Below are 20,621 nucleotides of genomic sequence, written 5' to 3'. Positions count from 1 at the left end.
TACGTATTCAAAATGAGTCAGGAAATCTTCTCCGTCTACGCTCCCTGTGCCCACTGGGTCTACGAGGGAAAGGTCAGGTGCAATGGTGCTGAGTCCTTGGTGAGTGTCGTCAAGGAACTCCTCAAGAAGAAGGGCTGCGAGCCGCAAACGGACTTGCAGATTATTATCGAATGGTGCCCAAAGTGTAAAGCCGGCTTTGCAAAGATCATCCACACACCTGGAACGGTGGTCCCGCTAGCTATCGTAGCCTCTGGGACTCTCGTTCGATGGCTCGATACTGGGCAATCAAGTTTCAAATGCAAATCCTCTGGGCCGTTGACGCCGAGACTGTCGGCTACCAGGCATTTGCTGGTCTCGAAGAGCTAGAGTACGTGCCAGCCGATCGATTCGATGCCGATGGCAAGCGAGAGGACGGCACCTGGGAGCTTCAAGCCCTGAAGAACGAGGTCTATCGTTTGCGCCCTGACTCCGTCTGGATCAAGGACGATTCATGTTCTCGTCAGCTCTCTCATCAGTTGGATTTCTGTCAGCGGGCTCTTGACCCGACAAAGGAAAAGGCGTGTAATCATAGTCAAGCCGAGGAAGTTGCTCTCTTGACTATCTTTTCTTTTGTCGGTTCTGGTTCAGAACATCATTACCAACACTACTAGGTAATCTAGACAGATATACAAAAGACAGAAAAAAAACAGAATAAAATTATCCAAAAATGGAATGAGACTCTTTCCCACTATTTATCACGTTTTGAGGCAAGGTGATGTTTGTTATGTCGTGACATGGATCTTGACCCGAGCTTTACATATATGCATCACAGAATAATTTGCGAATATCTTCATTGTGCCATGTTGATTATCACTCAATTGCGGCTATATCTATCTCCAATGTTGTATACAATAAGCTTTGTTCATAGAAGGGACAAAGTACAGATATTTGACAGCGTCATTACATGATGGATGCTATCCACTTTTAGGCTACAAAAATAAATAGCCTAAGAACCATGGTCTAAGTAGCATAAGCTAGCCCACTAATTTCGTCTCTTATGCTTCTGATGATGCTACTGAAGTCTCCACGCTCCTACCGCTGAAACAGACGGCCAAGAATGTTGTTTCTAGGGGGCGCGAACCAATGAAATTATTTAGCGGCGCGGTCAGTGCCGTCTAACCGTCAAGGCTTGGCTTCTGTGATCCATTAATTAAACCGGCTAGTAGCTCCTAAAAACTTAGTATCGTCTTGTTGGTCGATTCTCCCTTTTCCCTTCTCTAGTTCTAATTTATCTAGTCCTGGCGATCGGACATCGTGGGATTAAGCTTATTCTTGGTTATTTTCCCTCATTCGTTCATTCATTTCGTTGTTATTCGTTTTGTTCTTATTTCCATTCATTCTTTATCAGCCAATAATCTCGGATACGCGTGCTAGAGTTTGATTCATTAATCTTCAGGACGACATAGTATTCGAGTCACCAAGGTTTCAGTTTATCACAGCCCTGTTCGTTGTCAATTGAAACCAGGATCATGCGTACTTTTACTATTCTCGCTTCTCTTACTATAGGAGCTTCTGCTGGCACAGTCTCTGCTCCTTTCGTGAAGCATGGCTTTCACCATGGCGCCTCCATCGACAAGCGCAATACTCTAAATCTAGAGGCTCTGAATAACATCACGGGAGGAGGATACTATGCAGAGTTCCAGATTGGAACGCCACCTCAAAACATCAGCTTCCTTCTTGATACTGGTAGTAGTGATACTTGGGTCAACTCAAACAACACCGATCTCTGCCATAGCCAGGAGGCGCAAAAGAAGAATGGATACTGCATGACTACTTGTAAGCTCTTATCCTTGTTACGAATGAAAAATAGTACTAACAATCCATAGTCAAGCCTCAGAACAGTCGCACATTTAAGGTTGTGGACCGCGATGGCTTTGATATTCGATATCTAGACACTCGTCGAATCGAGGGTGACTATTTTAATGATACTGTTACTATCGACGGCAAGGCCGTCAAGCAGCAGCAGCTGGGTCTTGCGGTCAAGTCTGTTCGCCCAACTGGAATCATGGGCTTGGGCTTTTCTGAAAACGTTGCTACCAACAAGTCTTACCCTGCCATCGTTGACAATATGGTATCTCAGGGTCTCATCGATACAGCTGCATACAGTCTCTGGCTGGTAAGTTAACTCAGAGGACTTGTCCAATCATCTCTAACCAAACATAGAACGACCTAGATTCTGATCAAGGAACCATTCTATTTGGTGGCATCGATACCAAGAAGTTCTATGGCAAACTTGCCACCCTCCCTCTGTTGCCCGAGTCCGCCAAATCCCTGAACGTCACCTCCTTCAGCGTTTCTTTGCAGGGCCTTAATGTCAGAACGCCAAAGAATTCAGATGGCATCAAGATGGATAGCCTCAAGAAGAACACAGTCGCTATTCTCGACTCTGGATCCACCGTCTGTCTCTTGCCCGATCCCCAGGTCAACGAAATCTACAAGGCCTTTGACGTTCTCAGTGTGAGAGATGTCCCCATCCCTTTTGTAGACTGCGGGTATGGAAAAGACAAGGGCGAAGGCATCACCTTTGAGTTCCAGTTCGACAATAAGACGATCTCTATCCCCATGAGCGAGATGGTCGTCAACGCCTTTCCCGATAACCAGGATCTTTTCAAGGATCCCCGCCTCGACTACTACTTCAAGGACTGGGATGGTGTCTGCATGTTTGGCATTTCTCCCGCAAGCACCTACGGTGTCGGTACTTCCAGCTTTGCTATACTTGGCGACACGTTCCTACGCTCCACTTACGTCGTATACGATCTGGCCAACAAGCAAGTGGCTATTGCCGAGGCTGTTCACGGTAATAACGGATCAAGTGTCGTTGAACTAAAGGCAAACTCCAAACTACCAGCCGTCTCTGGAGTTCCAGGTAATTTTTCAACGAATTGTCTTTCTCGCCCTGTTTATTGTGGTCTAACGCTTTCACAGAGCCCGAGAATGCTGCTGGCCATGTTTCCCCTGCTTCATTGGTGGCCCTCATCGTCTCTGCGGGTATTGCATTGACTCTTTTATAAGCATTTCAATAGACTCTGACCAGTATATGCGGATAGAACGCATCAGATATTGGTGCGGATTTGTAGATGCAACGATACGGAAAGGATTTCTGGCATTCATGGTACATGTTGTATATATAGTATTATACCCCTGTACACAAAGCTACTATTCGTCAAATTGCTACGTTACACCAGTATAGATGATCCTTAGACAAGTCTGCCTCTGCGAAAGAGAGCATAATAGGGCCTTTTGGACCACCCCAGTCTATAGTATTACCGACAGGCTATTTCCATTCTTCAATCTATGCCTCGATACGCGACGCACACAAGCTCCCTTAACGCCAAATTCAGCTATATCCCCGAACAGTGCAAATCACACGCCGCGAGTCGAGTTCCAAACTAGCCCAACTTGTTATACCGTTCCCGTGCTTTGTCTTGCACCGTATTCACGTAATCTGCGTAAGTGTTCTTTGTCTTGCGCTCAGCCAGCTGGGCCGCATCACCCAAATTACCACCCTCCGCACCCAGTCCAACCCCTTCTTGGTAAGCGTTTGTCTCGATGACTTCAGTTCGCCCATCTCCATTGGCTCCTAGGCCTGCGCCGGTAGACCAACCCATCTTGGCCAGCATGCCTGCTCCCTTGGACTGGGCAGGCTTCGGAGCCGGCGCCGCATCTTCAGCCTTGGGGGCAGATTTGGGTTTCCCTTGCGGTGCGGTTGTGGGTTTGGTGGGTTGGTTGTAAACAGCTCGCCTCTCCTTGGCACGGTCACGATATTGCGAAGTTGCAGCTGCAGCGTCGATGTTCTCCGGTGCCTGTTTCTGAAGTCTCTTGTCGCGTGCTGCAAGTCTGGGTAATGCAGCTTTGACTTGCTCCTCATTTTCCGTCGCATTCTTGTGGTTTCGTGATTTTTCATGGATGTTAACTTCATCTACAGACTTGTATTTGCGCATGCATATCAGACACATCAGTCGATCGCGGTCAACGTAGGAGACTGGAGGTTCCTCTGAACTCGATGCTGTCTGTGTGGAAGTGCCAGGCGTACCAGCCTCCTCGGGTGAAGCCTGCTTGTCAGGAGCTGCAAGCTCAGGAGTATCAAGCTTCGTTGACCGGGTGATAGAGATCTTAATGGCGCTCTGAGGCTTGGCTGCATCTGCGCCCGAACCCGAGAGATTTATACGCAGTGGAGTTCGGTTCACATCGCTGAACTCGACCTTGCCTGGTCTCGATGGTCTCGCTGGTCTGACCTCCTTCTCCTCGCGAAGCTCATTACTCTTCTGCTGCCACATAGCCATACGGCCTGCCATTACAGGAGCAGACTTCTTTGTGGACGAGGCGGTCAGGTTTGCCTCTGCTTTACGTTTCTTCGACTTCTTGTCGTTCTCCTCCTCTTCGCGTGCCTTGGAGAGCCTGCAGCCCTCTGGGGGCTGCTCGGCGACAATCTGCTGACTGGGATAGACATGGTAATCTCTGTAGCGAACACGAAGGCTCGGGTTGAACAGAGGATTGAACGACGTGTGTTCGATGGCTGGAACAACCTCTCGCTCTTCGGGTAGGAACACACCCATATGAGTGCTTGCTACCGTCACTGGGCAGGCGGCAACAGTGAACGACCTAGACTTCTGGAATTTGGTCATGGCAGCTGTCGCATCTTCCACAGTCCAAAACTCAGCAAACCCGTATTTGAACGATTCATCAGTGCTGGCATCACGCATGAGAAAAACTCGATGCAGGGATCCGGGTCTGGCGCCGTAGCCTGTTGTGTCACCGGTCGGCGCTGTAGACTTCAGTTTTGGTCCCCCATTTGAGGCATCCTTATCTTTCTCCGGCTTCACAAGCTCCAGACGCTTCATATCGTTCGCAAGCATATCCTCCGTCACGAACGATGCAAGGGGATAGACGACAAGGATTTGTGCAGGTACGTCCGAGGCATCTGCCATGCCGGTGAGGCTCAATTGCCATGCTGGAGCTAGCAAGGCAGTGTCAGCGTTCATTGTTGTCAATTGATATGATTTCGACTTACCAGCTTGGGGGCCACCACAAATCTTGCATTTAACACGGGTAGAGAAGTTGGAAAAGTCACACTAGCTTCAATTAGCAATTATGCAACTGACGACGAGAGTTGACCTACAGTGGGACAAGTCCAATCAGCACCTGGGATGCAACGGACATCAGTCGCATCACGCGAATCTCGGCTTCGTGCGTAGTGGATGTACGCATCGAATTTCCCTTCTGGGACATCATCAGTGGAGTGCGTCATCTCGATAAGGAGCTTTGGATAATGCTCTCTCATGAAAGTAACAGCATGATTAACTTCCTGAAACTGCACAAACGCTCTGCGATTTCCTGTTTGGTCATGTTAGCGACTGATTAAGTATTATCGGCTGTCGAGCATATCTTGCTTACCCTTAGAAGCGGAAACGCGCACGTCTATTGACGGGAACTCGGCGGCAACGGTGTTGCTCAGAATACTGTCTCGAAGCTACAGGTCCGTGAATTAGTCTTGCGAACTGATACGTCGACTCATTTCAAAGGATATGTATTTCGTCGCCGGTGCCATTTATAGTAAATAAATAGGGGCGACAAGAGCGGCACATGGATAGGTTTTCCAAAGCGATTGCGTTGCCTTTCACGAAACAAAGTAATTCCAGTGTTTGATTGCTGCGAGAGTTTTTGTTCAGACCAGCAGGGTACCAACCTCATTCGACGATATACTGAACGGCAGGCCTTCGAGAATGACGGTATCGCTGGGCTTGCCTGCCTCTCGTGTCGGACTGTTGGAGCGGCGGTTATTCTGGTAGCTTCCGGATGGAGATCGGGACCGCGGGTCATCGTTGTCGCGATATCTTCCTCTGCTACCTGATTGCTTGTCTTCCTCGTAACGCCGTCTTCCTTGGTCGCTTTCGTCGACATAGCCATCATCGTACATGTCTCGATAGTCATGTTCATCGCGAGTGTTGTAGCGCGCATCTCGAGATGCGCCACCTCGTTTTGAGTATTCATTGTCGTAGTCCTCGTCGTCCCGGTGCTGAGAGTCTCTCCCTCTCGAGTCGTTGCGGAAATCTTGCTTGGGTGGAGACCTGGAATGGTCTCGCCATCCCGTGGGGAAGTTAGCTATGAGGCTCAAATCATCCATGGAGGTCCTTCTCGAGTTCCCCATCTCCGCCTGAGGCGCGGGTTATGTGTTTACCCTGCCGCGATTGGTAGCCGGCATCTCGGTCTTGACATTCGTCGCTTGTGTCCATTGTTTGTTGGTTTGTCCCTTGAGTGATCGTCGCGCACGATGATCTCAACTTTGAGGTTTTCTTTTGGAAACAAAAAGAGAAAGGCTAGCTAATTTCATAAAGCAATAATACATCAATGAGGTGAAAAGATGTTTGCGAATCAAAGTTGAAAAGTCAAGGCTTAGGGAGAAAGTACGTCAGGTGGGGCTTAGTCATTCGCGACGGGATCAGCGCTCATGTGCGACTTTGATAGCAACCAGTAGCATTAATGGATTGATAGAAATAACTTCAAGATACATGTGCATTTATTTTAGTGCAGTGGCTCATATCACCCAGTTTTCGCTTTAAACAATGCTAATTATCGTAGTAGAATTGTACATCCTGACTTCCCAAAGCTACTAGGTAGGTAGGTAGGTAGGTAGGTTAGTGGTTATCATACAAACCAAGCCCACTATTGCTTGATAGGTTGAGAGAGTCAATTCTGAGAGATTAACTCATACTCTCCCTCTCTGCATTAGTATCCTTCACTACTATATTCAAATATATCATTCGAAATGGCGAGTTCACAAAATACTCAAAATGTATGGGAACAAACAGAACAAGACTGCTACGTCGCCTTGACACACGATCACTTAAACGCCCAGGCCATCATGGACCGTGTACGCAGCCCCTCAGCTGGCGCTATTGTTCTCTTTGCAGGCAAGCTCTTGCCCTTGTTCATCTTCCTTCGTTCAACTAGAAGTCTGACCTTGAACAGGAACCACCCGCGATAACTTTGCTGGTAAACCGGTCAAGGAATTGCAATACACAGCATATCACCCTCGTGCTCTCAAGTCCATGATGGCCATTGCGAAAGACGTTCATGACAAGCATGGCCTACGTGGGGTAGCTATGATCCATCGTCTCGGCGCTGTTCCTATCGGCGAGGAGAGCATCCTAATCGCCGTATCGTCTCCTCATCGTCAAGCAGCGTGGCGAGCAGGCGAAGAGGCGTTGGAAGAGTGTAAAAACAAGGTTGAGGTATGGAAACGTGAAGAGTTCGAAGGTGAGGGGGGGGTTTGGAGAGCCAACAGGGATGGAGCTATAGGACAGCACGAAACATGACATTTTTGATCGATCACTCTTAATATTGAAGTTGTAAAATTCATGCGCTGAGACTGTGACTTTGCGTCGTTAACTCTTTTACTCCATGCCGAACTGGCGTGCGCTCAAAACACCACCAAACAACGTTGAAGCCTATACTCCAGGCGCACCGCTATCGCCAAACCCACCCGCTGAAAACCAAAATCATTGCATCGTATCGGATATCCCCACCATTGAATCGAATCGAATTGGATCTTGGCCTTTATGCTTCCATCTTTGGTGTTTCCTCCTGGTAGACCGGTGGTGGTTCTTGCATGAACTCAAAGGGGCAGCGAGGAGGATACTTGGTGCGTGTTCCACCATACATCACTATCACTCGTAAGTATAAACCATACAAACCATTGGGTAGTAATTTGGTGACTTACTAATATGGCCCCGATATGCCTCCGTAAATGTCACTTCGATGCCCAATCCTGGGATATTTATGTCCTCCTGGAATGCAGAAGGATATACGATAATACCGTACTCAGAATGAAGAACTTGCCAAAAGTTCAGAGGAGGTCTACAGTCTTGGTCAGTTTGCCGTTATAAGATACAGCAGAGCATGAAAACATACCGGAATTGTCCATGCCTTACGCATGCATGAATAAACAAACACACATTCTCAAGAACCAGATGACCGGCATTGATGGCGTCGTCAAGTTGATCTTCTGCAAGATCGTGCACGCGCTGTAATCGGGCCTTGGAGAACCCCATGGCTTTGGACCATCCCTTGGCCATCTCTTCAATATCTCTCTCTGGCCGCGTTGCCATTGTCGTTGATTGTTGAAGTCGATGCTCGAGGTAATGTTGGGGAATGGTAATGAATAGTATGAGCAATGTTGGAGTTTGAGTGTACACTATACTCAACTTTGTAATAAATCAACTACCAGAGTGTAGGAACCTGCAGGCAAGGGCTTTGATTAACAAGGATTCTGTCAAGGATTTATATTTGTAGAGTTTTTAGGTTTTTGAGGACCTCTTTGGTATAAGTCTGCCTACTGCTTGCTTCGTTGGTCGCATCGCAACAGAAGCGCGAAGTGAAGCCATCAAGGTGCTCCCTTCAACATACCCCAAGGTCCCCAATTGAGCTATCCCCCAATCACGGCCCTCTAAATATTATCGCGGTTTTATGGCTTCACTCAGCGTGGGGTTCATCATGACTTCTGATCAAGAAGGAGGGGCATTCCCGTGAACCCTTATGGCCACTTTCCCCATCTGTCATGAAAGCCATCATGGATAGATGTCATACTCTCACATGTTTAGTATTCTCCTCCGGTCGCGGAATCAGCTCATCCTTCTCAATAAGAGCAGGTTCAAGCAATAAATTGTTATGGTCGTGAATAGTCATATAAATATTATATAGCTCGGGCTCAATGCCCCGTTCATGCAGCTTAGACACCTAAAACAATGGTGCGGGTATGTATACTAAATCATCAAAAATTCAGATCGCTCATGGTATCTCTTTGCTCCGCTCTGCCTCCATTCGAGTCAACACGACTCATAGGATTACACTCTCCTTCATATTATGTGCACGCCTTTCGTCTTCTACAAGGCGTAGTTTTCGGTGTGCAAGAAGATTTCCTCCAGCTCATCATCGCCCCAGATCTCTGCCTGGAGTCGAGCTACTGTGTTGGCAACACCAACTCTCATAGCTGGCGGGCCACAAACGAACACAGCTGTGCGGCGGCCGAGGATGCCTCGTCCATCAGCACCTCCTGTGGCCCATTCTTTGAGCATATAACCCAGGTCTGGTCGGCCGTACTCAACGCTCCAGCCTCCATCGATTTGATGAGGCACTGGGAATGCAAACCGCATGAGACTCTTTTGAAACTCGGTTGGGGTTTCCGGGAACCCAAAATCGAAGCCAGATGGCGGTCCAAAAGTGGATGTAGGTCGTGGTCTTCCCGCCTCAGGATTGGCCGTCCGAAGGTGTGCAAGCTCTGGAGCTCGTACTGGAAATGCTTCTTCCTCTGTGGGGAATGATTCTGGAAGTCGCTGAGGTGATCGCGGTGCGTAATTGAACTGAGGTGGGTTATCATTCTTCATGGGTCTGAAGTGAAACTCTCCGTCGTTCGCTGTAGGCTCATCGGCATCTTCAATCGGAGGCTTCTTGTCTTCAGGATAGCCGTGCCCTTCGAGCCTTCTAAGAGACTCCTCCCGATTAGTGGGCGGTGGTCCCGGCGGTGGAGGTGGGAATGAGTGAGGCTGGAGATACTTTTGCTGAGGAAGGGCTGTTATGCGGTCCTCGTCCTCAGCACGTAGCTCACGCTCACGCTCCGGGTCGCCCTGGGCCTCGGAATGAATCAGGGCTGAGTTTCTCTTGGAAGCAATGCCCGCGACAAACCCGTCCAGCTTGTCATGGAACATGTGGCTCAGAGCCCTGGGTCCGTGGGGGCCATTGTTCTGATTGAACGGACTTTCACCCTCCATGCCGGGTCGTGCTCTTACGGCCGACGTCACAAAGAACTTGCAAGTGACACTCTCTGGGGGAGCAGCCTCACGACAAATTCTTAATTCCTCCCTGAACCAGTCCATAGCTTCAAGTCGCTTGAGGGCCCAGATCACCACAACCTTTTTGGTGATGGCCTTGCCGTCTCTCATTCTTTTAATAAGGTTGAGAAGCTGTGATACAAGCGCCGTGATACCACTTCCGCCTGCGATAAGAATGCAGGTATCAAAGGCGGCCAGATCGCGGCGCATGCCACCATAAGGGCCATCCAAAAACGCACGATAAGTATGGAAAGGTCCTTTCTCAATGGCAGTGTCTAGCACCTTGCGTGTGAATCCGCCATAAGGTCGGAACACCAACGTGCAGTCACGATATTGCTCACCGTACTCTGAAGGGAAATCGTCGCTGCATAACGACGAGATGGTGAAAGGGTGGTTTTCGAAGATGGAAATTCCAGGCATTCGTAGATAGACGTATTGGCCAGGTTTCCACTTCATCTGTGTTGGAATTGTGACTTTGACCGCGTTCTCGGCCATAAGGGTAATGGCTGCTTCATCACCAACCATGAAAGACATGCGCCAAGGCTTGAGCCAGTTCAATTTGAACAGCCTCAAGAAATAGCAAAATGCCCAGATAGCAATTGTCGTGTATAGATATGCCCAAGACATGAGAAAGTTCTTTGTGTGCCAGAATAAGAGACCGACATAAAGCATTCCAACAGGAATATGAAGAATAACGAAAACCTCATAAGCTGTTCTCCTAATGAAAGGGAGTGAGGCGACACACAACCAGATAAGGGGTACGAGACAAGCTATGCCTGTACCGTAGATAATACCACTGCCACCAGGAAACAAACGTTGGAATACTTCCATTCCACCGTCATCCCAAACAGGCTGGATATAAAAGGGAATGGCGTGAACAAGTGACAAAAACAAACATAGATAGCCTGCCCAACGATGGAAAACGTTGAGTCGCTCGGGACCAATTCCAATAATGGTGGTAAGAATATTCGCTTTCATGCTGGTTGCGATAATCCAAGGCGTCAGGGCGATAGATATCATGCCTGCTCGGATAGCCAGGGGAGGTGAGCCAAACTGGATGCTCTGCCAGTAAAGTGGTTGTTGCAGGAAGCAGTAAAGTACCACAAAGACAAGAGAGATGAAGACAGTGGTGAGGACTGCCAAGGAGGAGAATGTCACTCGGCGTCTTCCCCATACAAAATCAGGGATAGGGCGATAGAATATCCATCGAAACAGAGCCAGAGTATCGTTGATCATGTTGACAGAAGAGAAATGCGCCTTTGGTCGGAAGTGCTTTTCACCCAACACTTCGTTTCCTTCAGGGAAGAAATGCTGACTCTGACCACTTCGCATACCAGACATGGCCTCTGCCTCGGCATTATAGAGATTCTGGTAATGTTCCTCTACCTCCTGCTTATAAATAGCTTGTCGAATTTTGTCCTGCCAGAAGTGCCAAACACGCATGACAAGGATGGTGCCCATCAGGGCGAGCGCAAAATAAGACCATCCTCGACCGTATTTTCCTGACTTCTCCCATGGGTCGAGTGTATGCGCTTGGACTAGGCCTGGTGGACTTGTTGGTGTTAGAGGAATGGAAATTCGCTTGACCAAACCAGAGAAGTTGTTGGCGGCCTCTTCGAGAATGTGACGGATGTTTGAGTTGGGAGCCATTTCGACCAGCGTTGAAACTCCAGCAAGTTCGATAATGAATTGGCGACAAAGCGCGATGAAACACTTTTATTTCGACATCAATGGCAATCTCGTATATCGTGGTGTATGGGTTATTATAAGGCAAAACCAAGAAGGCAAATCGACGACTTGGCTGACTGGTATATGAGAGTCTTGAGGATCGCAATCTAGTGAGATATGCACGGGTGAGCCGGTCAATTGGCGCTCATCGAAAGATACCGGACTCTTGAATAAAACGTGCAGAGGCAAATACAACAAGCAACACAAATGATAAACGAAAGAACTTGAGTTAGGGAGCAGGGTCTTAAGGCGAAAGCTACAGTGGAGTTCAACAGGGCATGCGGCCGAATATATGGCCTCAGACGATCAGATCCTCACGGTGAAGCGGAGAACGGCAGAGCTGCAGAGCTAAGGCTCAGCAGAACACTGCATATGGTGGGTGCCTCTTGTGATACGGCGGCGGCAAGCTTGTCACTCTGGACAGGGGTAGGGAAAATTGGAACTGGGATTCAAGATTGACGTGCTGGAAGAGTGTGCAGCAACATACATGCCTAGTGCTAGTATAAAAGCATCTGATCCTGAATGGTGGCCAAAGAGCTTCAAGGGCCAGCGGCTGACGGAGCTCTGATATTGGCTGGCTGTTGAAATGCCGTCTCCCCACGGTGGGTGGATCATCCGGTTGTCACACAGCCGCGAGCCGGCATCATATTCGAGAGAAACAGACGCAGTCTGCAGGTGGAGTTAATGAGGTGAGTGACATACAGAGGCAGAAAGGGTCGGCTCAGATGGCGGGACCGCGGAAGGTTGATATTTTCTAGGATTAGGAACCATGGTGTAGCTCCAAGACTGCATGTTTAGGCCAGGGATCATCAGCGATGGTTGGGGTTTTGTTTCTTGGTTCTTTTTGTATAGGTAACATGATAGCTGATCTGCTGTTAGCATAAACTTTGGCCGTTTCTTTTCCTTCTTCATCAAATATAATCGCGTGCGAACGCTAAAGAAGTATCTTCATCGTAGCTAGCGCTTTATGTACGAGATGAGAAATTAAATCTGTGATGATATAGGCTGCTGGTGTCAAAGTTCTTAACGGCCGTTGGCTCATTCCTAATCATGGAAAAGATGAGCGTCTGAGCATGGCTCAGGATTGGGCGCTCTAAAAACCCGATCGGTCGAGGCAAAACTGTTCCTGGCACTTGGACCGTGATCCAGATACTGCTCTATCCCCTTCCAAGCAACAGGTAATCATTCTCAGACTGTTGGCTGCAGTAATAGGTAATGTTTGGGGGGGCCGGATGGCGGAAGAGCAAGAGAAGCAGCCATAGTGGAGCATTTAAGATGTAACGCTGCTTCTGTGATGGTGATGAGTTGCGATAGGCTGCTCTGATTGGACTAGTGACGCCGTGACTATTCAGGCGGGTTGTCAACGGGCGGTAACACATCAAATATGATTCGCTGTTGATATTGTATAGTTTTCTGGGGGTTTTAAGCGCATGCGTCCTTTGATTCGTGCTCGTCTACTAGAGAAGCTTTTGACCTCATTCAAAGATCTCCTTTCTCTTCTCGGGCATTAGAAGCCCAAAAAGGTCAAGCATCATCCGAGCGCGAGGATTGGGTCAGGGTCGATTTTTTGATATCAAAATGGTATCCATACCCCATCGTTCGATGGCAAACAATACCATGATGGTTATCAGGCTTGGTTGTTGGTGATGAACTGGCTCTCATGCACAGTCACTGCGGACCGCAGCGGCATTAAACAAACGAACCATGAGGCGAGAGGACCAACAGACGATCCAGGCTTCCCTGTAGACTGTTGGTCGCTTTCTTTACCACGCCTCCAACATGCCGAACGATGTAGGTGACAATAAATTCTTGTTGGTGATGAGTTCGCTACTTCTTGAGGCCGTCGATCTTGTTCCTTAACAACATTACTGGCCGTGCTTTAAGTACCAGGTAGGTAATAGAATGACAGAAAGGGAAGCTCATAATGAGCAAGGGATAAGAGTTGGTCTTTTTCTTTCTTTCTGATTCTGTGAATTATATACGTGGGAAAGAACTGGCGTGATAATCAACTATCTATCTACCGAGGTGGTGGTTACAACTTAACTGTAGGTATAAATCGAGCAATTGCATTTGTAGGTGGTTTCACAGGTACAAGTCGCAGAAATCCAGCACCAGATACATACAAAACCAAATACATAAAATGAACCATAAAAATGATACACTACTTTCCATCTTACTAGCCTATCGCAAATATAAAAATCTGTTTCTGAATCAATCATTTTCAAGCTAATCTGTTTACCCTATACCCGTGAACGAAGCTTCTCAGCCTCGCAATCCACTGACTTCTAACTGGTTATACAAGATCTATGCCCCACATCCGACCCCACGAGGCTGCGACCATACCTACAACTTTTCATCATTGACATTAAAAGTCGAGTCTACCCAACAATCTCGACCACCACAATCAGCTTTAATCTTCTACAGGCCATCGAGAAGGAGATCCTGCTGCTAAAAAATGGCGTCAACCACAGGACTCACTCGGTCTACTTTTGCCAAACTTTCTCCTCATCCGTATCTACTCGCCAACCTCAAGCCCTCCTCCAACGATGTACGCCCGGCTCGAAGCAACGGACGAGCCTCAGACGAGGCCCGCGTCCCAACAGTAAACGTATCAAGCTTGTCCCATGCAAATGGTAGCGCCGTGGTGCGTGTGGGCGACACCACTGTTATTTGCGGTGTCCGAGCCGAGACTATTTTGACCCAAAACATTCCAAGCTACCGCGCTGCCAATATCGAAACCGAGCTGAAAGAGTACGACCTGCTTGTTCCCAACATTGAACTCGCTACAGGATGCGCCCCCCAATTCCTCCCCGGTGGTCCTCCAAGCACTCTTGCTCAAACTCTCAGCACACGAATATACTCTCTCCTCCACAGCTCTAAGATTATCAAGCCTGAAGACCTACGAATATGGCATGCAGCAGCGTCGGAAGACCTCGAAGCCGACGACGATCGCATGGAAGAGGATGACGACGAGGCACCTAATGAGAATCGATCTGTTGTGGCCTACTGGGTGCTTTACATCGACATCTTCTTTATTTCCTTTGACGGAAACCCATTTGACGCTGCTTGGGCTGCTACTATGGCCGCACTACGAGATACAAAGCTCCCTGGAGCTCGTTTCGATGTGGATCGAGAGATGATCGTCTGTTCCCGCAAGGAATCAAGGCTTCTTAGCATCACCAGCACCCCGATCGCCTGCACAGCAGTCGTCTTCACTGGCAAAGAAACCGACCGGCCCACTGACGGCGAGTTCTGGATGCTCGTTGATCCTGATAGACTTGAAGAGTCACTCTGCGACGAGAGTGTGACGATTGTGGTGGATTGCAAGGACGGAAAGGTCAACATCTTGTCTATTTCGAAGCACGGAGGAATTGCCTTGACTCCTCAGTTCCTCACATCAGAACAATTCCTGGGCTGGGCGACGAAGCGATGGGAACAGTTCAATGCGGCCATCACTCAGTCGTAGATTTATGATACCCCAATAGAGATAATACAAAACTGAACATGATTGTGTCCTTAACTACAATGTCATGGTTATCATGAACTACGTTGGAGAAGAAATGTGTCTATACCATTCGACCCACCCTGTCAGACTTTATTCTAGGGCAGGAGATACCGGAAGACAAATTGCTCTACCACTCATAAAGTGAATAGTAATGAAACTACCACGCCACAAGCAATGTTCCGCCAGAAGAGGTAGACATTGCATAGAGGGCTGAGCGGATGTTGAGGAAAAAAGAAGAAGAGAAGAGGAAAGGAAAATGTTGGCCAATCCTTTTTCATCACTCCCAGCCTCTGCGCACGGGCCACTTTGCTCTTATTTACATGGGTCCAGCTGGCTTAGCAACCCTGCCCCACCTGGAATATTCTTCATCTTCGCGCATCATAAAAAGACAGATCAACTCTCACACTTTTCTCTCCTCTCCTCTCCAACAATCTCAACCTCAACCATGGAATCCCTCTCAGACACCCTGTGGGATGTAGTGATCAGCGGCACTGGGCTACAACAGTCCCTCCTAGCCCTGTAAGCTTTGGATTCCATCGTCGAGATGTGCCCCGGTCGGACTGACCCAGCCTTCTTTGTTGAAGAGCTCTGTCGCGTTCAGGCAAAAACATACTTCACGTCGATCCCAACCCATTCTACGGGGGTAGCGAAGCCGCTTTCAGCCTCCAAGAGGCAGACGAGTGGGCTGAGAAGAACCGATCCGCCGACGCTTCCCGGTTATTTTCTGCTGCGGAAGCAAAGCGTGATGACACCTTGAGTTCAGCACGTGCCTACAGTTTGGCTCTCGCGCCCCAGTTGATACATTCACGGTCGAAGCTTGTCACTCAGCTCGTTGATTCGAAAGCATTTCGCCAGATCGAGTTCCTCGCTGTCGGCTCTTTCTACATCTACCAGCCCCCTTCGGATTCTTCGTCGCTACCTTCCCTCAGCCGGATACCGTCGACTCGCGAAGATGTCTTTTCCAACAAGTCCATACCGGCTCGGTCCAAGCGGTCCTTGATGAAGTTCCTCAAGTTTGTGCTTGATTTCAATTCGGAACCTCAAATTGAGACGTGGAAGCCGCATGCCGATGAGGAGCTCACGCAGTTTCTGGCATCCGAGTTCAAACTTGATGCGGCTCTCCAGTCCTATGTTATCACACTGACTTTGAGCCATGATGGCAAGATATCAGTCAAGGATGGCCTGACTGCGATTAGCAGACACCTGACTTCCATGGGAGTTTTTGGTACTGGCTTTGCTGCAGTCTATCCCAAATGGGGTGGATTGTCAGAGGTCGCTCAAGTGGGCTGCCGAGCAGCAGCTGTTGGCGGCGCAACTTATATGCTGGGTTCCGGCATTAAGAATTTGCAGCGCCCTAGCTCTGCTGAAGCCGAGGCTCCCCTTGAACTTTCGTTTACGAACGACATCGATGTCAAAGCCAAATTGGTGGTTCAAGGCACTGATAAGGTTGACCCCAACAGCCCTCGAATCAGCAGGCTTACGGCGGTGGCAAAGGCGGACTTGTCTTCGCTCTTTGAACTCCTTACTGAGGGCGCTCCCGTGCCTGCTGTTGCCGTAGTGGCCTTACCAACGGGCTCAGTCTCTGAGGGTGAGAATCCTTCAGAGTTTCCCGTCTACGCGATGGTACACTCAAGCGACACTGGGGAGTGCCCTTCTGGACAATGTGAGTAACAACAGCATTTTTTCCCTATCCCTTTGGTGTTATGATGATTCACATACCGAATACTTATCTACATTGTCTGAATCCCAATGACGATCAAATCTCTGACAAACTGATACACACCTTCCTCCTTTCGTTATTGTTCTTTTCATATTTTTTCAAGAACAGTGTGCTAACGAAGGAATAACAGATGCTATATATCTCAGCACCGTTTGTACACCATCTGCGAAATCATTTCTGGATAAGGCTCTTTCGTCTCTTTTGTCTGCCGTGTCGAATGGCCAGGAAGTACTTCCACTGCTTTATAAGCTGTACTATGAACAGGGCGACGGAATAAACGCTCTGAGTATTGATGGAAACATTGCTACATTCTCATCCTATTCGCAAAGCCTCGCGTTCGATGACTCTATCCTTGACTCTGTCCATGAGGCTTGGAAGTTTGTCAATGCTGGCTTGGAAGACGATCTTGAGTACATGAAGTTTGAAGATCGAGAGGCTGCCTCAGATGATGAGTTTTATGATTAGATGAACACGAACTATAATAAAGCACCCATTAATTTTGATCTTTTGTTTATTCGCTATGCGATTGTAACGGCGCCATGCCTGCCTCCAAGGAAATTGCCCATGCACCATAAATGCTTGTTGATGCTCTTTATTTTGCTTCCCGAAATCGTCGTACGCGCCTGTGCACCCATACCTGTTTCTCACGTCTTTTTGGTTTGTCCCATTGCCCATATTGCTTCTGACCAAACTTCCCCGAACTCCCAAGAATTAGTAATTCCGTTTCCCCGTCAAAATAAACCCAGGTGATGCCGCTAAATCCGCAATGTCATGAGCCGTTCTTTTCGTAAGTCTTCCTGTGGTACAGACCGAGTATATGAGAAGATGTACCTGTCAGATCCCGCAATTTATGAAAACAAGTCTAGGCCAGCTTGTCGGCCATGTCGTCGGCGTCTTGCTCGACAACAGTGAGTCCTATGCGGATAGTACCAAAAGGCTGGTTGTTCGCGATGCCTTCTTGCTCCACGGCGATAGCGGTCTTGGTGGCAAGAACGAGAACATGCATAAACGCCTCTGAAACAAACTTCTTTGTGCTGGCTGGATCATCGAGCTCCTCGGTGAGTACATGGAAGTCAATCCAGCGACGGTCAGTCCGATCACGGGGACGAGTATAGCCCTTTTCCTGTGCACGAGTAGTGGCGTAACCCAAAAAATCAAGAGCAGAAGAATCGATAACGCCGGAGTCCTGTGTTTCTTTCCCATTGGTAAAGTCAAAGTCGCCCATAAACCCTTCATCACCTACAGAGGAGTCTTGTGAGTACAATATTGCCACATCGTCAGAATTTTGAGGCAAGTCAGGAAGATCGCTGAAGCGCTCAATAGAGCGAACCACACTGCCGCGGCCATGTAGGGGACTCGGCGCGGGAAGCCTTTTCTGCACACGTCCCTGTCCTCGACGTGATGAGCCAGGTGCGATAGAGGGAGGACAGCTCCATGGAGCCATGGAAGATGAGTGGCGGTCTTCAAGACCATTCGCTGCATCCAATCCCATCTCGGGGGCGAGATCTTCGCCGAACATGACTGCAACCGTGTCATTGTCATACCCACGTCCCAATTCGCCGACACCATTCCTATGTCCAGTTCTCTGACGGATATTTCGTTCTTCATCTTGCTCATCTGGAAAAGCTTCAGCCGATGTACGACGGCGACCTCGAGGCTGAAGCTCTGGCTCTGGTTCGGGATCTCGTCCCTGAAACTGCGCCATCAGGGCCATCCCAGAAAACTTTTCAGCAAGAAGGTGAGCCCTCCCTAATGGAGTTCTGGCGACGTAAGCAAGCCCATTGCCAAAAATGAAGGCCTTGGCATTGCGGCGGGCTTGGGTTGTCGTAGTTGCTGGGCGTAACTTGAGAAGAGCTTTCATGCTATCGGGGTAGGCCGAATACCATCCTCGAATCGTAGCTGAAGGGATGTAATCCTTCTTGTCAATCATTTGGTGCTTCCGTCGTGGCCTTCCCCGTTGTAAAGGGGCCTTGACTTCTAGAGTCTCGGTTGTTGATGTAGTGGTTGGTTCGGCGTTAGAGGGAGGCTGCTTAGCAGTTGGTCGCTTGAGAAATGGCTCAGCGTCAGGCAGAGGATCCTCGCCCATGATGATCACGTTGCCACCTGTGTTGCGCTCTTTGTTGGTGTCGGCGTTGGCTGCCTGGATGTGGAGTTGTTCTTCGTATGCTGCGGTTCCAGGAAGAGTAGGAAGCTCTGGCTCGAGATCACCAATATCAATGAGGTTTCCGTCAATATCCAAGTTGAGATCAAGATCGGGAATATTTGCTATGTCTTCGCCGAAAGGGTTGAATTCTTCGAATGGATCTTGCGCATGAAATGGCTTTGGTAAATCAAGGTCGAGGTCAGTTGGAAGACGATAGCTCCGACCAGATTGAGAAGACTGTGGGAAGCCGAAGTTCAAGAGTGAGTTACCTCGGCCAGAAGAACTTGTGCCCTGGGTCATTGGGGTCATTTGAGAGACGTTGTTCTGCGTCGACAATTGAGTTGAAAGGAAAACCAAATCATCGACACTGGCCAGAAGATCTAGTTTCGGGACAGTGGACAAAGGATCAAAGGATGGGTCATCTTGGAGGGTGATTTGGTGTCGCCTCGAAGGAGTAAAAGGTCAGTTACAAAGAGTTTTGAGAACAACAAAGAATTGCTTACTTTGACTTGCCCACGTTTGGGTCTGTTTCGTTTGTGTTCATGGCCCGAAAGAATGTTATCATGTGTGATTGTGTCTTTTCAGCATCTGAAAGAACATAATGGCACTGCTGAGAATAGACTCGAGAAACTCCGTAAAGGAGATTTCCCTGAAGACGCAAGGCCAAGGGGGCCCCCGGGTCAATGATAGTCTCGCATGCCTTTGGAACGTCAACGCCTTGAATTGCTTTGCGAGTCAGACGTTTCTGGCTACTATTGCCCACGGTAGCGACGAGCCTATTTGGATATGTAAGTGAGGGTGTTGGAAACAGTACAAGTACCTCAAGAAATACCAGATAGTAGCAACCCCATACTGGGTGTTGCTGAGAACTAATGTATATGTTAGTCTGTTGAAGTAGAAGCGTTGCATGATGGCCTCACTTACTCTCGTGACTATAAAACATGGTGCTCTCTCATGCGCATCTGAAGACTCGAAAACACCTAGAGAATTCGATCAAGGCGGACAGGAAGCAGCTTCTTTTGAATCGGAGTGTGTAGTCTCTGCCTACCCCTGATGTTGGAGGCCCGGGTTAAAGTTGTTGGTGATACTGGAGGAGGTGAGGCCGAATTACTTAGGAGGAGTTGATGCAAGGATGCGAAGAAAGTAAGAGTGACGAGAATGCGTCACGCGCAGTCGAAATTAAGAGAGCCTCTCGCGGGAGCAGTTTCAACGCCTGGCAGTCACTGTCAAGCAGCTGGCACCTCAGGCAGCAGCAAATGGCAGCCCGCAACTTGGCGTTTGCACTTGAATTCCTATTGTCCACAAAATTTGTGATGTTCATTGAGCCATTGTCTTTATGCATCTGAAGATAGTGCAAACCATTCTTCTATCATATGATTTATTGTCTATTGATAAGCTCTTCTGTCTTCAATGGCCTTCTTTTTTAGTTTCCCACATACACTCCTCGGTTTCTCCATCGATATTATATAGATCAAGCGAGTAGCGTCAGAGTATTCGCTCGATTTTTCGGATGTACTCACATCAGATTGCAAGTTAGATTTGAGTCGGATCTTCAGGACCATCACTTTTGGTCTGCTCTCAATACGATGATATGGTACCTTTTACAGTGTACGTCAACCTCACACGACGATTCCGTTTCGGAAAGCCAACCCTCTATTG

General features: G+C 48.5%; 9 protein-coding genes across 9 annotated transcripts; 5 read left to right on the top strand and 4 right to left on the bottom strand.

The window, feature by feature from the left end:
• Positions 1-12: 12 nt before the first annotated feature.
• Positions 13-650, top strand: EDB82DRAFT_523421 (uncharacterized protein; the record flags this gene model as incomplete). The annotated part of the gene is made up of 2 exons (XM_065609114.1): positions 13-243; positions 291-650. The coding sequence occupies 2 exons, from the start codon at positions 13-15 to the stop codon at positions 648-650; spliced, it is 591 nt and encodes a 196-aa protein (XP_065464577.1).
• Positions 651-1,236: 586 nt separating this feature from the next.
• EDB82DRAFT_138958 (aspartic peptidase domain-containing protein) lies at positions 1,237-3,246 on the top strand. Its single transcript, XM_025733594.2, has 4 exons — positions 1,237-1,815; positions 1,866-2,155; positions 2,203-2,905; positions 2,965-3,246. The coding sequence occupies exons 1-4, from the start codon at positions 1,509-1,511 to the stop codon at positions 3,048-3,050; spliced, it is 1,386 nt and encodes a 461-aa protein (XP_025584485.1). The 5' UTR covers positions 1,237-1,508; the 3' UTR covers positions 3,051-3,246.
• Positions 3,247-3,428: 182 nt separating this feature from the next.
• Positions 3,429-6,272, bottom strand: EDB82DRAFT_427862 (uncharacterized protein; the record flags this gene model as incomplete). The annotated part of the gene is made up of 6 exons (XM_025733593.1): positions 3,429-4,990; positions 5,051-5,111; positions 5,159-5,373; positions 5,434-5,509; positions 5,726-6,141; positions 6,218-6,272. The coding sequence occupies 6 exons, from the start codon at positions 6,270-6,272 to the stop codon at positions 3,429-3,431; spliced, it is 2,385 nt and encodes a 794-aa protein (XP_025584484.1).
• Positions 6,273-6,582: 310 nt separating this feature from the next.
• Positions 6,583-7,373, top strand: EDB82DRAFT_495967 (Molybdopterin biosynthesis MoaE). Its single transcript, XM_065608523.1, has 2 exons — positions 6,583-6,950; positions 7,009-7,373. Exons 1-2 carry the CDS (start codon positions 6,806-6,808, stop codon positions 7,353-7,355), a joined length of 492 nt encoding a protein of 163 aa, XP_065464576.1. The 5' UTR covers positions 6,583-6,805; the 3' UTR covers positions 7,356-7,373.
• Positions 7,374-7,376: 3 nt separating this feature from the next.
• On the bottom strand, positions 7,377-8,385 carry EDB82DRAFT_138919 (uncharacterized protein). The gene is made up of 3 exons (XM_025733591.2): positions 7,951-8,385; positions 7,760-7,896; positions 7,377-7,703 (listed from the first exon to the last, which is right to left on the bottom strand). Exons 1-3 carry the CDS (start codon positions 8,145-8,147, stop codon positions 7,597-7,599), a joined length of 441 nt encoding a protein of 146 aa, XP_025584482.1. The 5' UTR covers positions 8,148-8,385; the 3' UTR covers positions 7,377-7,596.
• A 267-nt stretch (positions 8,386-8,652) lies between these two features.
• On the bottom strand, positions 8,653-12,015 carry EDB82DRAFT_495963 (ferric reductase like transmembrane component-domain-containing protein). The gene has a single exon (XM_025733590.2). The coding sequence runs from the start codon at positions 11,514-11,516 to the stop codon at positions 8,922-8,924; it is 2,595 nt and encodes an 864-aa protein (XP_025584481.1). The 5' UTR covers positions 11,517-12,015; the 3' UTR covers positions 8,653-8,921.
• Positions 12,016-13,816: 1,801 nt separating this feature from the next.
• On the top strand, positions 13,817-15,320 carry EDB82DRAFT_495960 (ribosomal protein S5 domain 2-type protein). Its single transcript, XM_025733589.2, has one exon. The coding sequence runs from the start codon at positions 14,050-14,052 to the stop codon at positions 15,058-15,060; it is 1,011 nt and encodes a 336-aa protein (XP_025584480.1). The 5' UTR covers positions 13,817-14,049; the 3' UTR covers positions 15,061-15,320.
• A 224-nt stretch (positions 15,321-15,544) lies between these two features.
• Positions 15,545-17,315, top strand: EDB82DRAFT_574038 (GDP dissociation inhibitor; the record flags this gene model as incomplete). Its single annotated transcript, XM_025733588.2, has 3 exons — positions 15,545-15,618; positions 15,684-16,762; positions 16,950-17,315. The coding sequence occupies 3 exons, from the start codon at positions 15,545-15,547 to the stop codon at positions 17,282-17,284; spliced, it is 1,488 nt and encodes a 495-aa protein (XP_025584479.1). The 3' UTR covers positions 17,285-17,315.
• Positions 17,316-20,124, bottom strand: EDB82DRAFT_495955 (Rec8 like protein-domain-containing protein). The gene is made up of 4 exons (XM_065608522.1): positions 19,887-20,124; positions 19,795-19,831; positions 19,466-19,738; positions 17,316-19,407 (listed from the first exon to the last, which is right to left on the bottom strand). Exons 1-4 carry the CDS (start codon positions 19,903-19,905, stop codon positions 17,682-17,684), a joined length of 2,055 nt encoding a protein of 684 aa, XP_065464575.1. The 5' UTR covers positions 19,906-20,124; the 3' UTR covers positions 17,316-17,681.
• Between the last annotated feature and the right edge of the window lie 497 nt (positions 20,125-20,621).

Source organism: Fusarium venenatum, assembly GCF_020744135.1.
Source record: "Fusarium venenatum strain MPI-CAGE-CH-0201 chromosome Unknown EDB82scaffold_2, whole genome shotgun sequence".
In the NCBI taxonomy this organism is placed as follows: Eukaryota; Fungi; Ascomycota; class Sordariomycetes; order Hypocreales; family Nectriaceae; genus Fusarium; species Fusarium venenatum.
The sequence above is the reverse complement of the archived record's forward strand: the minus strand, read 5'-3'. Positions and strand labels throughout refer to the sequence as shown.